The sequence below is a fragment of the Panulirus ornatus genome, chromosome 8, assembly GCF_036320965.1.
Source record: "Panulirus ornatus isolate Po-2019 chromosome 8, ASM3632096v1, whole genome shotgun sequence".
Taxonomy (NCBI): Eukaryota; Metazoa; Arthropoda; class Malacostraca; order Decapoda; family Palinuridae; genus Panulirus; species Panulirus ornatus.
Window position 1 is genome coordinate 7,653,818 of NC_092231.1, and position 16,250 is coordinate 7,670,067.

Sequence of the window (16,250 nt, forward strand, 5' to 3'; positions counted from 1 at the left end):
CCTCAATGCCACATGACTCACGCATTTTACCATTCATCACCAACATCCGGAATCTTGCATCAAAACTACTGGCACACACACTCTTCTACTCTCAAAACACGCTTCTCATCACTTGTCTAGGTCAGGTGCATATATATACGAACTTGGTGTTAGTTTGGGAGTGTGAAAAAAAACAGGAAGTTGGGAGTAAACATGAATAAAAGCAAAGTTACGAGGTTTAGCAGTTTTTTTCTTTTCGGGGGGGGGGGGGGGGGGGTTGTAACTTTGAAGAGAAACATTGTAAGGTAAGTACCTGGAAGTGGACATGGCAAGGAATAGAACCACTTTAAAGGTGAGTCAAAGGGTGGGTGAAGGGACAAAGGTTCTGGGAGCAATGAGGAATGTTTGGGGGTCACTATCTGGTATAGCAAAAATGGGCATGTTTGAAGGTATGGTACTCCCAATAATATTGTTTAGATGCGAGTTAGGTGATATATATGAGAATGAATAGAAAAAGCTGGATGTGTTGGATATGAAATGTATGAGGGCAATAAAGGTATGAGGGATGTTGATGGAGTAAATAATGATAGAGTAAGACAGGTATGGTAATAAGAAGAGTATGGTTGACAGAGCTGAAAAGATTTGGACATGGACAGAGAGAGAGAGAGAGATGTCAAAAGTGGAGGGGATAAATAGAAGGGAAGGGGGGACCAATTTGGAAATGGAAGAATGGAGTGAAAAACATTTTGAGTGGTTGGGGCCTAAACATATAAGAGGATGAAAGGCATGCATTAGAGTGACTGCAGTGTAAAAAGACTACATGCTTTTGATGGACTGAATCTGGGCATATGAAGCAGCTGGGAGTAACCATGGAAAGGTTTGTGGGGCCAGGCTGTAAAACGTAAGCTGTGGTTTTGGTGCACTACACATGACAGGTAGAGAATGGACATAAGCAAATGAGGCCTTTTCTTCATCTGTTCCCAGCACAAACCTTCCTAAAACAGGATGTAACCAACAAAAATCATATACATACATTCATTCACAGTCAGTCTGTAGCTGTCATGTGTAATGAACTGAAACCACAGCTCCCTATCCACATCTAGGCCTCACAGACCTTTCCATGGTTTACCCCAGAGGTATCACGTGCCCTGGTTCAGTCCATTGACAGCACGTCAACTTCAGTATACCACATCGTTCCAATTCACTCTATTCCTTGCAAGCCTCTCCCCAATCACTCAAAATCTTTTTCACCCCATCCTTCCACCTCCAATTTCATCTCCCACTTTTCCTTGTTCCCTCCACCTCTGACAAATATATCCTCTTTGTCAAACTTTCCTCATTCATTCTTTCCATATGTCCAAACCATTTCAACACATCCTCTTCTGCTTTCTCAACCACACTCTTTTTATACTACACATCTCTTACCCTTTCATTACTTAATCAAACCACCTTACACCAGACATTGTCCTCAAACATTTCATTTCCAACACATCCACCCTTCTCTGTACAACCCTATCTATAGCCTATGCCTCGCAACCATATATTGTGGAGCTACTATTCCTTCAAATGTACCCATTTTTGCTCTCCAAGATAGCTCTCTCTTTCCACACATAAACCTCCTGCTTGTCATAGAAGGCAACTAAGAGGAGCAGTTGTAGGGGGGGACAGAAATCTTACCCTTCCAGTGTTACTTTCCAAAATAAACAACAGAGGAAAAAGCCAAATGAAGATCTTTTATCCTTTAAGGCTCAGTCTTTTGTTCTGGACATTACCTCACTCGCATGGAAATAGCAAGCATGGGATGAGTGAGAGAATATTGCATATGTATTCCCTGCATGTTGTAAAAGAAGACTCACTGTAATACTTTTTTTCCAAAAGAAGGAACAAAAAAAAAAAGTGAAGTAGGTACTAAACAATACATCACATCTTCAATTTTAATTAGCCAAGTTACAAAAGTAAAAAATATCCTGTTCCTAATTTGTTTACATAGGACAAAAGGCAGTACTAGTAATATAAAATGGGTAGAATAAAAAATACCAAAGCCTGTGGTAGTCAAGATACAGATAACAGCTTCTTCACACAAATTAATGAATAGTACAGGTAATAGGAAAATACACCTAATGGGAATTATTGAACCTTAATCTTATATGGAATATACATAAACTTTCCTCAAAATAGGACAATCCAAAAAATCATCAATCTAACTGAACAAGGGAATTATTACTCTGATTAGACTTACTCAGACCCTGCTAGGATAAATAATGAAACGATAATCTCCACACATCCATGAAAGAACAGTGATGCCTAAACAAATAAACGTGGCTTCTGAATTTAAAATGTACTATTACATACCTCTTAAAAACAGAAAACAGTTACCTATTTCTACTAATCAAATAATAACACCATACAAATGGCTATCCAAGCTACTTCAGTCAGCTTCGTATAAGATAAAAATTTGCATTTAACTGAAACTGAAACATTTCTTACCCAGCTACCAAGATCCTTGCAGGGAAAAGATAAAATCATCAGCTCCATATAGCAAAGAAAATATGTCAGTGCCTAGTTCTAACATATGAACCAAACTTCTATACTTAAAATGTAACATTTTACCAACTGAATGTGTATCTATGTAATAAAAATCAATGATCAAATTTTCCTCATAAAACAGGATGAAGAAAACACCAGGAATATGAATATTAATACTACTACTTTTCTTCGTTCATATCTAAGCATAAAGTCAGCTTCACAGAAGACAAAATTTTTATTTAATCAAAAATAAGATACTGTCCCTCTGTGGCATTGTCTCTCTCGAGCAATCTGATGACTCTGATCCCTAAATGCAGATGCAGCCCTGCTCACAGAATCTATAAAAGTACATCGCTCATCATCCAAAACCCTAATCAGTTTTGAAATTATAAAGATTCTGATCCAAAAAGCTGTGCTGTACATTTCATTAACTGGTGATGAGAATAATAATCTGCATCCTCAAATAATTATCCATGTGCATGAAGTGGACAACTTTTGGATTTGCCAGAAACATCAATGAGGAAATATAAAAAAACTACTTGGATTGTTTCATTGGTATACATATGCTAAGTTCATACAAGGGGGTATATATGAGAATTCTTATTCCATGTAAATAAATTAACAAAGAATTTGATTACCTTTTGTGTTAGAAAAGGCCATGGATGGATGGTATATTATTAACATTCATGTAATAACATATTACCTATGCAGTGTTAAATCAATCAACCAAGGCCAAATTAACTCTGATTTTCTAACTTCTTTACACTGCTTTAATAACTAAAGCATATTCATTTACTGATTTAAAAGTGATGAGTAAATTTTAAATTACAAGAGTAAAATAGTGATAAACAACCTTTACATGTGTCAAACAGGTAAATTTTGAATTACAAAAATAACATAAAGTGATCAGCAACCTTTACACATGTTGCTTTGGGGAAAACTTTAATACCTAAAGAGGAAGGTATAGCTAGATAGTACACAATACTGATGTACATGGGCTCAAGCATTCTAGAGTGACTGTTTCAACATTAAAGCACCCAGGTATCATATGAGTAATAAAACTGATAATATTAAATACAATAATAATAATAATATGGATCATAATAACAAAAATAATGGGGGCAAAAGAATACTGCCTACTCATCTCTTGTGTGTTGCAGAAGGTGATTAAGAAGGGTGAGAGCAGGGGGCTGGAAATCCTCCCTTCTTGTGTTACTTTCCAAAAGAAGGTACAGAATAAAGAGTCAGATGAGGATCTTTTTTCCTCTTTGGCTCTGGATGCTACCTTGCTCACACAGGAAATAGTAACTGTGTATGGATTAAAAAGAAAATAATAATAATGACAATAGTAAGGTCTGTGGAACCAAATTGCGGAGTGGGAGCTCTGGCTTCAGTGCATCATACATGACCACTAGAGAGAGGATGTGAGTGAATTAAGCAATTTCTTTGCTTGTTCTTGATGCTACCTTGCTAATGCAGTAAATGGTGGACACATATGAAAAAATAATAATAATATTTCTGATATTTATTTACTTTTCCAGTCTTATTGAGGTAGCATCGTGAACATAAAAAAACAGACAGTTACAAACATCCACACCCTAGCAGTCATAAGATATACCAAAACCAAAACCTACAATCCATAACCCCACAGAGTACATCATCTTGACTACTTCATATTCATTCAGCCCAATGGCAAGACACACCTCCATATATTGCAACGATCCAATTTATTGTCTCACACCCAACTGTATGTTCAACCCCTACTATTCCATACTTTCTTCACTGCATTCTTCCATCCCTTCCCTCTCTCCCCTTGCTCCCTACACTTCATAGATGTAGATCCTCTTGGTCAATCTTTCATCATGAATCCTCTACAAATTTCTGAACAATTCCAGCACATTCTGATCTGCTTTCATTCATACTACACTTAATATCACACCTCTTTCTTTCACTATAATTCCATACATGATCACTTCACCTCATAATGCATATTACCTTGTGCTATTTCATTCCGGTCACATTCATCCATTTTGTTTCTTTTGGATTCATGGCCTTACACTCAAATATTATCATCTTTGCCACACACTCCTTTATGTACCCAGGACCTTCACCTGCACTTCCACATTATGGGTCATTCCCACCCTATTATTCCAACCACTATCACACATCCACTCCCAGGTGCCTAAGGTGCTCCAAGTCCTTTCCATTCCAACTTACACTTTAAACATTCTGTCTTGCTGCCCTGCTGTTCCTCATTATCTTACTTTTTTTCACATTTACTCTCAACTTACTTTCACACAAACTCCCCAACTCTATCATCAGCTACTGGAGGCTTCTCTCTGGAGTCTGCCACAAGAGATTTATCATCTACAAAAAAGTAAACAATTCATCTCCCATAGACCCAACCCTCACTCTAATACCCTTGCATTTACCTTCCATACCACCCTGTCCAAAAACAAAATAAACAAACATGGTGACATAAAACATTCTTGGAACAGATGCACCTTTGCTTAGAACCATTCAGCTTCCTCCCTTCCTAACTGCAAACACATTTTAATCTGATCACCTATTCAAAGTTTGTTTGGCCCAAGGTACAGTGCCTGAAAACTAGCAAAGAACATGTATAGTGCCTGGAAATTAGCAAAGAACATGTATAGTGCCCTTATATAAAGGCAAGGGGGAATAACTCCTTACCTCAGTTAGGTTTCCTTTCAAACCCTGAGAATTAAATGTTTTTCAGGTTGTAAAAGATGTATTCCACCATACAAATTAAAAAAAATTCATATGATATTGAAATGATTACTTTAGAAATATATTTTGTCCACTAGTCACTCAACTTATACTGTACAAGTTTTGTAATTCTGTAAGCACAAAGCACTACATGGAGAGGTCAGTGTTCATGAAAACATTCTCTAAGCAACCTGAAGCCAGATCTTCAAGTAATTTAGGATCATCTGTCTGGTACTCTATATCTTTTATTTATGTTCTGTTAGCTGAGATGGCACCCACAGCTGAGGCCCTAATCAAGGCTGTCCCATTAACGCTATATATATTCAAATATATACCCTAACCTGAGCGAAGTACCCATCTTATTAACCAACACCTAAGGGTAAAAGAACAGCTGGGTGGACTGTGAAGTGACTGCCGCAACCAGGATTTGAACGTATGTACTCCACCCTGGAAGGCCCATGAATGCATCATGGCTTCCTAAAGCCATGGAATTTCTTTTCAAGAAAATTCATGGGAATGTGCTGTCTTTGGTATGGTTAGAGGCTGACCAATTGGTATGACATTATCATGCACCATTAACACAGCAAACACACATGTTCAGTGAGTGGCTATGAAACAGAAATGAATACTGATGTGAAGTATTACACTTACATGAGTTGTTTACCTTGTATATATCTATATCTGGAGGAGCTAAGGGGTTTGCTCAGAAGAAAACAAAAATAAAATTCTTGGAAAAGTGGGCAAACTTTACATTTCCCATCTTGCCCAAGGAACTCCTTCTACATGGCTCCTGCAGTGCTTAGGAAGCCAACTATGTCCATCAAGCATTACCACAGTTCAAGGAGTGAAGTGACGTGTGCATGTCAGTACGAGGTGGGTACAACACAATTCAGAAGTTAGTGTGCAGCATCTTCTCTATGGAAGCTGCATCTCAGGCATGAAAGGTCATGTGATATGTTGAACTGCCATTTATATACAATGCTGCAGGAATGGGTGGTGTTCAAAAAGCAGAAGAAATATCCCAGTTTAATGTCTCAGGAGTGTAGTTTTGTATGGGTGTAAGTCTGGTGGGATGAAGATTAAGAGTTGCTGGGAAGGCAGCTGTAAGACCAATTCACTTTTTATGTTTTGTCATTATTGTGTGTGTGTGTGTGTGTGTGTGTGTACAGGTTGTTGAAGTGTGAGGCAAGGGATAGCTTTATATTTCTACTTGGGGCTTGGTGGTTGGAGTGGTTTGGATGAGAAATGTGTAGTGCCATTGCAACAAACTGAGTTCCATAATAAGGTGAAATCTGTACTGTGAGAACCTTTGTATCATTATTTTGGTGCTGAGTGTCTGTACCAGCTAGGCCACCTAGAGAATGAAGCATAACAAGCTTCCTAGCATATTCTGATCAGGAACCTTGGTCATTTTTTTGGAAAACAAAGCAGCTTAGATCTGCAAGCTTATGACATTAATCCAGCACAATAACTGTTTACAGAACCTGAAGTTACATTTCAGTACACACAGTGTTTGCATTGCTAAGCTGGAATGCTTGAAGCCATGATGTTCAATGGGTTTGGTAGTACCAGAAATACAGAAATTCTTTTGTATTTTCCAAGGCCCAAATTTTCAGGTTATCTGTTATAGTTTTGAAAATCAAGAAAAGAAAAGGAAATTTTACTGCAATGCTCTTTCTAACTTTACTTAAAGGCCAAAGAAGCTCAGAATGAAAACATAACACTGACTCTCCTTTTCTAAGCATGGAAGGTTAATCATTCTTTTACATAAGGCCCAGACAAGATGAATACTGTTGTAGCGTATCTGTCTTTATGTAAGTATGACCATATAGAACTGCTAAAATGAGACTAATAATCAAGACAGATCAAAAGGGTTGCCCCAAAGACATGCCATCATGCCTCATTTATTGTAAGTGATTTTAATAAAAATCGTAAGATGTTTATGCTCTTCATCAACCTCAAAACTCTTAAGGATCTTTCTTTTGAAAAACTTTTTAACTGCAATAGCTGTTTCTAATAATGACAACTTAACTTAATGATGTTCTTTGGAAAGATGTGAAAAAATCTGTATATCTTTTGAATGATGCTGACAATAAACTATTAAAAGGTTTACAGTAAAACATAAATAATATGCAGGAACTTATTAAACTGCAAGCAGTACCTGACTAGAATTTGGGGCAACCATATCAAAACTCTGTGCATCTGAATCACAGCCCTGGGTTACCAAATTCTCAATTAAAAAAATCGCTTCCAGTCCACAAGCATGCGAGACCTGGGAGCTTTCAGTTGTTGCAATGTAAAACCAATATCTTACAACTGTTACATTTGCTCTTCAATAATAAGAATTTATTTAGCATATGGTCTTACATAATACTTCAGCAGAAATCAAGAAGAAATTTCATTACAAAACTGCTCATAGGGTTAGCTCTATGTAGGAACAACAATCTTTTACTTAATATCCTAATCTATACAAAAATAAACATCTTATATCCACTCATAAATTTTTTCATTCTGAATCTGATAACAGAAACATATAAATCTTATAACATACAGAAGAACAGTTTAGCATTTCTCTAAATAGAAAGGACAAAAATTATTTGTACTATTCATTAACCTTATCAATTGAAAGGTCTTATTTTCAAACATTTAATACATTCTTGTTCCTGCTGAATATTTCCTTTTAACACAGGCTCTTTCCAAAAATAAGTGAACAAATGAAATCTCAGCATAAAGAGTAACTGAGGAAAGTAACACGTTAAAGATATAAACTACTCTACCTGTATGAAAACCTAAAGCTGACAGAATATTTTTCACCTAGTGCTTCAGGTGACTCTATTGAGTCTTGACTAAAGGACTTATCATGGTGAAGATTTGTAAGAAATACTCCGCAAAAAAATAACTCCTTTGAAAACAAGATCCACGATATTATGACATCTTTTCAGTCTTCTGCACTTTTTCCACATCTGTACGGGGTCGCCTGAACAGTAAGATGTGAGGCTCTGTTGGTAAACATATCAAGTTATGACTAAGTGCACGTAATAAATAAATAGTGGTACCTGCAAAGTCAACCAGTCGTTATATGATAAACAAAAGAAAGCACAACAGCAAGGAGGTAAGAGAATGCATGGATGATTGATGATTTCAGATAAAAAGTAAAGAGGGCATAGGAAAACTATAGGCAATATCAGAAAAGAAGGTATTGCACAAATGAGGGAAGTTGTGTAGAAGAAGCTTCTCAAGTGTAAGTCTGTGGCGATCTTTACAATGGATGAAGACCATCTAAACAAGATGGAAAGAAAGCCAAAGATGGGAAGCATGTCAAAATGCTATTTGTATGGTGGACTTGATAAATACAAGTCACATAAAAGTAATAAAGATAATGGGAAAATACAGGCAAGACACTAGAAGAGGGCCACTAAGAGTAACATTCAATATTTGCTATCTATCTATATATCTGATGCCTGTTCCCTGTGGGAACTTCGATCAAGGGGGTGGCCACAGCAAGAGTCTCCATTTATCCTAGTCCTTACATACCTCCATCGCATACACCATTCCACACATTCTTCCAACATTTCTCTTCCTCCAGTACTCTCCCACTCTAATACATTTCCCATGTCATCGGTGGTCTTCCCGTCACACCAACCCCTTTAATCATGTGGTCATACACTCTCCTTGTAAATTCCCCATCTTGCATTCTTTCCACATGAATAAACCACCTCAAAGTATTATATTTCACCCACTCTACCACTCATTCCCTGTGCATTCCCAGCCATACCACATCTTTAATACATCCCCTTATTTATTTCAAAATTTGCATAAGCAAATAAAGTGCCCAAAAAGAGGGGATCAAAGGAATATCATTCAAAAGTTACAAATCAGAGAGAGAGAGAGAGAGAGAGAGAGAGAGAGAGAGAGAGAGAGAGAGAGAGAGATGGATCAGGTCAGAGGGAGGAACAACAATTCCAATTCTAGCTCAAGGGGGCTAGAACTAACTGGTACCAAATGCATTAAGCTAAAGCTAATGGTTCTATAAACAAGTAAGTCCAAGAGGGCTGGTGGTAAATGGCAAGGAACTGCAATTCAAAGACCACATCTAAGAAAGCAATACCAGTATTGTATGAGTGGAGACAAATATAATAAAATAACTAAGGTTTAAGCTCATCTGCCTTAGAGTGTTCACAATGTCAGGTAGGGACAGTGGAGATAAAGATCATATCAATATAAGACAATATCAAATTCTAATAAGTATCAATAGCTAGAACCTTCAAACAACACACAATGGGTAAAATTATGGTGGGAAGGAAGTGTATAGTGGTGTTGTTAGTCTACAACTCTTCAGGAACTGCAGTGACCCAGAGATGTAAACTGAAAACAAATGAAGGAATAAATCAGGATAGTGAAAGATGCAATGACAAACTCCCTCCTAAAAGATAATAAAGTATTGATATGAGGGGATTTCAGTTAAAGGGAAATAGCCTGGGGAAAACTTCAGATTGTCCTAAAGACAAAAGTTTCTTGAATGTATAAAGAACTTCCTTTATCAGCAAACCATGGAGCACATAAGATCTAGGGAAATGATGCACTGTCTCTGCTTTGCTTTTCTTTACTCAAAATTGCACAGAAACAAAAGAAAGTGAATACAATGCACTTCTTGAAAAAGTGGTCCTGTAGTGCTTTTTTTTGACTGGTGTAGGAAACAAGATGGAGGGGGATCAGTGAGCAAAGGACCATAAGAGGAAATACAATCAAAGCAACTATATAGAGATCAAGTTCTTTGATAGTAAAGAATGGGAAAAGGTAGTTCCACAACAAGAATATAGATCAATGCAAAAAACAAAAAAGTTCTGAGAAGTCTACTGTGAAGGAGTCAGAACACAGGTATAATAGGACTTTATACTAGGAGGCATGAATTGTAGATACGTGGTTCAACAGAAACTGCCTAAAATATTTACAACATAAGTGAAGCTTTTGTGTTGGGAATTCGCGTGAAATTTACTATATCTCCTTCCAGAGTATTGGTAAACATAAGTGGAAGTAATACAGGTAAAGTGTGTAGGGATGTATATGGAAGAATTTCTTAAGGAACTGAATCGTGACATCTGAAGCATGCAAAACAAAGAGGAAGTAAATATGAATAGCACTGGAATATGCAAAAACCTAATTGTTGAGGATAAATCTCCATTTTCAAATGCACAACAGGTTATGGTTATAACAAATATATATGTGATTGCTGTGCCTAATGGCAGAATGTTATTACAAGTAAAGAGAAGTTCATTACATGGGGCTTACAAGTACAGAACTCTATTCTCATCCTGTGCAAATAGATAATTATGTGTAAAGCCATAATAGTATCAACAGAGAACAGTTCTCTTGGGTCAGAACATGAGGGTTATTTGGAAGTTAGGCAAAAGTATGGAATTGCAGGAAAGAAGCATTTCTTTAGCAACATAGTAACCATGGATCAAGATAAGCAAAAAGGAAGTAAAACTGAACAGCAACAGAAATCTCAAGGCCTATCAAATGAAAACCAAGAATACATTGTGGGTACCTATGAGCATAAAGCTCCCTACCCATACACATAAAGAAGAATTTACAGAAGAGTTAAACAATAATAACAGAGAAACATACCTGGGCTATGAACAAGGTAGTGGACCCAACCAGGAGATTGCTGTACTCCAAGGTTGCGCCATTCTGATTCCGTCATCAAATGAGTTTTAGGCACTAACTTTGCCACGTCACTTGGTAGAGTCACATGTCTATAAGGAGACGTAGCAATCACAAAATGACCCAGTACACCAAGACGGTGTCTTATTCAAAATATACAGGGGATTATGAAAGAGAAAAAGAAGAGACAAAGGAAAGTTATTCTTTATTTACTATACTTTGTCGCTGTCTCCCGCATTAGCGAGGCAGCGCAAGGAAACAGATAAAAGAATGGCCCAACCCACCCACATACACATGTATATACATACACGTCCACACACGCACATATACATACCTATACATTTCAACATACACTGACATTTACATATATACACATGTACATAATTCATACTTGCTGCCCTTACTCACTCCCGTCACCACCCTGCCACACATGAAATGACACCCCCTCCCCTGCATGTACGCAAGGTAGCGCTAGTAAAAGACAACAAAGGCCACATGCATTCACACTCAGTCCTAGCTGTCATGTACACTACACCGAAACCACAGCTTCCTTTCCACATCCAGGCTCCATAAAACTTTCCATGGTTTACCCCAGATGCTTCACATGCCCAGGTTCAATCCATTGACAGCACGTCGACCTCGGTATACCACATCATTCCAATTCACTCTATTCCTGGCACACCTTTCATCCTCCAGCATGTTTAGGCCCAGATCGCTCAAAATCTTTTTCACTCTATCCTTCCACTTCCAATTTCATCACCCACTTCTCCTCGTTCCCCCCACCTCTGACACACATATCCTCTTCGTCAATCTTTCCTCACTCATTCTCTACACATGACCAAACCATTAGAATTCACCCTCTTCTGCTCTCTTAACCACACTCTTTTTATTACCACACATCTCTCTTACCCTTTCATCACTTACTCGATCAAACCACCTCACACCACATACTGTCCTCAAACATCTTATTTCCAACACATCCACCCTCCGCGTAACCCTATCTATAGCCAATGCCTTGCAACCATATAACACTGTTGGAACCACTATTCCTTCAAACGTACCCATTTTTGCTCTCCGAGATAACATTCTCGCCTTCCACATATTCTTCAATGCTCCAAGAACCTTCACCCCCTCCCCCACCCTGTGACTCACTTCCACTTCCATGGTTCCATCCACTGCCAAATCCACTCCCAGATATCTAAAACAATTTACTTCCTCCAGTTTTTCTCCATTCAAACTTACCTCCCAATTGACTTGTCCCTCAACCCTACTGTATCTAATTACCTTGCTCTTATTCACATTTACTCTCAGATTTCTTCTTTCACACACTCTACCAAACTCAGTCACCAGCTTCCGCAGTTTCTCACCTGAATCAGCCACCAGCACTATATCATCAGCAAACAACAACAGACTCACTTCCCAAGCCCTCTCACCCACAACAGACTGCATACTTGCCCCTCTCTCCAAAACTCTTGCAATCACCTCCCTAATAACCCAATCCATAAACAAATTAAAAAAATGAAAGTATTTACAAAATTTCTTAGAGTTTCTTCAGCTAGTTTCAGCAATATGCACTTCATAGTGACATTTACTTTGTCATATGACTCTTACTTTCTCTTTACAAATTTATATATCTTACTCCATCATGCTGGTTACTGAATTCTCTGAGTTTCTTATAGGCTACTTTCTCAGACAACAGGCAATTTTTTTCTTTCACTGTTCCTCCACCTTGGTTTTGTTTTAGAAATAGACCATCTACTGCGCACTGATATATATACTCCCTCTGCTGCTTTAAGGTTTTCTGTGAAGCTTTTCCAAGCTACGTCCATGCCATTTTCATCGATTATATGGCCGTAGATTTACATAAATAATGTATAAAGATGTACATAAATAATGGAACACATACTATTGCACACAATAATGACTGCATACCGTGATGTGTAAATACATTGCATTGTTATGAAGGATGTGCAATTTTAGCTAGAAGTAATGCAGCTCAAACAAGAAGTTATATGAATGATCAAACAGGGAGGGACACAATTCACGAAGAACAAAATTAGCTGCAAAGAGGTTGAGATTTCCACAATGATCAGCAGGAAGGAAGAGAATTCATATGACAGGCTTATCCTTCATGTATGGAGCTGCTCTGGATAAGGTTCGAGACAGAATGAGCATTTTCATTCACAAAAAAGGGACTATAAAAATTTTATGTCACTTAAGGATGGATTCTATGTTGTCAGCACCCTTGAATATCTCAAGATTAGCCAGAAAATTCTCCATACAAAAAAAGCAGTCTGGAAGATCAAAGAATGGCCTTTGTCTCTCCTAAAAAGATCTTCACCCAGTACTCTAGCTGCTGTACACCTACAGTAAAGAATGATTGAAATACACATCATTATGCCCAGTAATAGTATTTTTACGTTAAAGGCTCCGGTCACGAACAAAAGTCAACTTCAAGGCCAGGCCCTCATTGAAATATAGGGAGAATTATGAAATGGAAAAAGAAAAGACAAGGGAAAGCATTTACTAATTTTTGAGAAATAGAAAAACCTGTCTTTTGAAATGTGCCAGGTTATAGTTATAGGGAAAGATACGAGATGGTTGAGAGTTCCAAAGCTTCAATGTATAGGGAAAGAAGCAGGCATCAAAATGGCCCACCCTTGAGTTGCTGATGGCCACACAATAATCATGTGACACAGCAGTTTACCGAGTATTGCGAGGTCTAGATAGCGGTGTAGGCACACAAGCAGCCAGTTCTCAGGAGCAAAAACCAAGGTAATACCTACAGAAGAGGGTAAGTGAACCAACATTGCGGTACAGGGCAAGGGGGTCAAGTTTGGAAGTTAGCCTGGGATGGTTTATAAGACAAATTACACAGTGTCCCCTAACTTCATGTCTCAGTATTGTTAAAAAAAGAAAAATTACTGAACCACGTTGCACTGCTTAAATTGAGTATGAATTGTAAAATTTATCATGGATAAATTCATGGAATGCTGGCTTCTACATAAGCATTTCTATAGTAATTTCTACAGTAACTACATTTCTCTTTTGAGTAGCAATGGTCCTTACAAAAAAAATTGCTTTCTGGCTACAGAAGTAGTGCCATGGGAGGTTACACAAGGTTACATTAGGTTCTGTCGATTTTTCAATACTTGTTTTTCCAATACTTGCACGTTAATCAACACCAAAATTTACTATGCTCCATAACACTCATCACTATTGCCTTACTCAGTATCACAGAACAGGAAATGCTCCTAATCATGCTTGCCAGTCATATCTTATTCTCTAAACACTACCACTGAAAGACAAAATCATTCAGAATCCAAGGATACTTGCACCACATAGCTAAATCACTTATCTATTACACAACGTCAAGAAATAGACAATACTGCTTAGCCACTAGAAGCTAACTCAGTCATGCTGCTGTGATACAAAAAAGCAATTACTGTAATCATTAAAAAGAGTAGCATATCTTGAATCATGAGGCATATGGAACCTTGATGAGGTAGACTTTAGCTACAATGATTATCTAAAGTTATGTTACTCTAGTATTATAATAAGGAGACAGGTTAGGTCAACTGACCTTGCAGCTAGTGCCTCAAATGTTGTGCAAACATTCCTCCCCTCCCTGCCCCTGAGGGTAATAATAAACTAAAGGGAGGCAGTAGCATACATTTTCTCATGCCAAGGGTATATGATTCAACATATACCGGTAGCTAAGTAAGACTTCTAATCACCTCGCCTCTATGATAAAGAATCAGAAATTCACATTTATGCACCTCAATACCTATACTTAAATTCTAATAATGAATCAGTACTTCTAGTTTTCCTATTTCACAAGGTCAAGAATCAATAATAATAATAATAATAATAATAATAATAATAATAATAATATTAACAATAATAATAAAAAACTCATACCAACCTAACCTCAAAACTTCAAGTTTTTCATACTGATGATAATCTAATCTCTCGCAATTCAGCATGAGGGTCAACGATACATGATATAATGTGAATATTGTCAGATAATGCATTATGAATCACAGAACCAAGATGGGGAAAATCGGAAAGGCACCCGGGCTTTGTGAGCCCTTGTTTATTTACATCCACCATGTGCGTTTGTTTGCTCACGTCACAAAGCCAATCATTTAAAGGCACAGATTCTACATATAATCAAGCTCACCTGTACTCATACTTGTCGTCGTTGTATTTCTCCGAGTACTGAATCTGATCCGTTTTCATGATTCGGGTAAGCTGGGTCACCGTGTCACTTGAAAATTGTACCACTAAAATGTCTATCCGTCTTCTGCCACCTGATTGGCTACCAGAGTCCTTGCAGGTGTTGATTCAGGAACGAAACATCCCGTCCTCCTAACTTATCTAATAAACTGTGGGTTGCATAACCTTCTAAAAATACTTCTGAGAAAAAATTGAACTTCTTAAATAACAACTCTGTTTTCCCTAAACAAGATAAACCACAGAAAAGTCCTGCATTTTCATATAAAGAAAACGTGACGTCATATTTTCCCATCCTGAAACAATTACTGATGTGACGCTGTTGAGATCATCATATTCACTTGTGCTCAAATGTAGCACAAGGCTCTGAAACGTCCTTAAATCTTGGGCTACTATACTATTCACTCTCATTTTTCTTCGTTAACCACCGTCATCATATAGCGCGTTAAATCTGGAGGAGGAGGACAGACTTGATCGAGAAAGGAGCAAGGACATCCCAAGGATTCAAGATGTTTATGCAATTTCTTTATATCCTGGGCAATAAGTCTTGATTTGTATCACTTCGTCTATGTATTATACAACGAAGTACAGTTGTCTTAAGGGAATGATTGTTTTGTTACTTGTAAAAGGAACTCTGCCTGTAAAATAATTTGTAACGCAGAGCATTAGGCGTTATGTAACCACAGAACGTATACGCAAAATTGGATGGCGATACTCCCTGTCAGTTTTAGTTATACTTTGAAGTGAGTCTAGTCTCAATACACATAACTGTTATCAGCTCAAATTTCGGTACTGTATACTAAAACTCTGCTCGCAACAAGTTCTACTCTAAGAAAAGCATCTGCACTTTGATGAAGTGTATGAAGGAAAATATCTACATCCTGAATGCATTGACTTTTTTTCTCATTTATGTAATATATATTAACCCCTGCGTCGCTTCTCGTCCGTATTCATAGTCCACTTAAATTCCTAAGACTTTGGGACAGGGATCAGTTTATCATTGTCCATTGGGGGTGCATTTGAAGATTTTCCTTTCAGCGCTGGAGAGGCAATAGGTTCCATTAGGACAAATGTCCAGTTAGCATATTAAAAGAAGCCTCTATTTCCCCGTGTCA

General features: G+C 37.6%; 1 protein-coding gene across 1 annotated transcript; it reads right to left on the reverse strand.

Annotated features, from left to right (window-relative positions):
- Positions 1-1,899: 1,899 nt before the first annotated feature.
- On the reverse strand, positions 1,900-15,277 carry LOC139749805 (cyclin-dependent kinases regulatory subunit-like). Its single transcript, XM_071664077.1, has 3 exons — positions 15,083-15,277; positions 10,864-10,991; positions 1,900-8,234 (listed from the first exon to the last, which is right to left on the reverse strand). The coding sequence occupies exons 1-3, from the start codon at positions 15,139-15,141 to the stop codon at positions 8,161-8,163; spliced, it is 261 nt and encodes an 86-aa protein (XP_071520178.1). The 5' UTR covers positions 15,142-15,277; the 3' UTR covers positions 1,900-8,160.
- Positions 15,278-16,250: the final 973 nt, after the last annotated feature.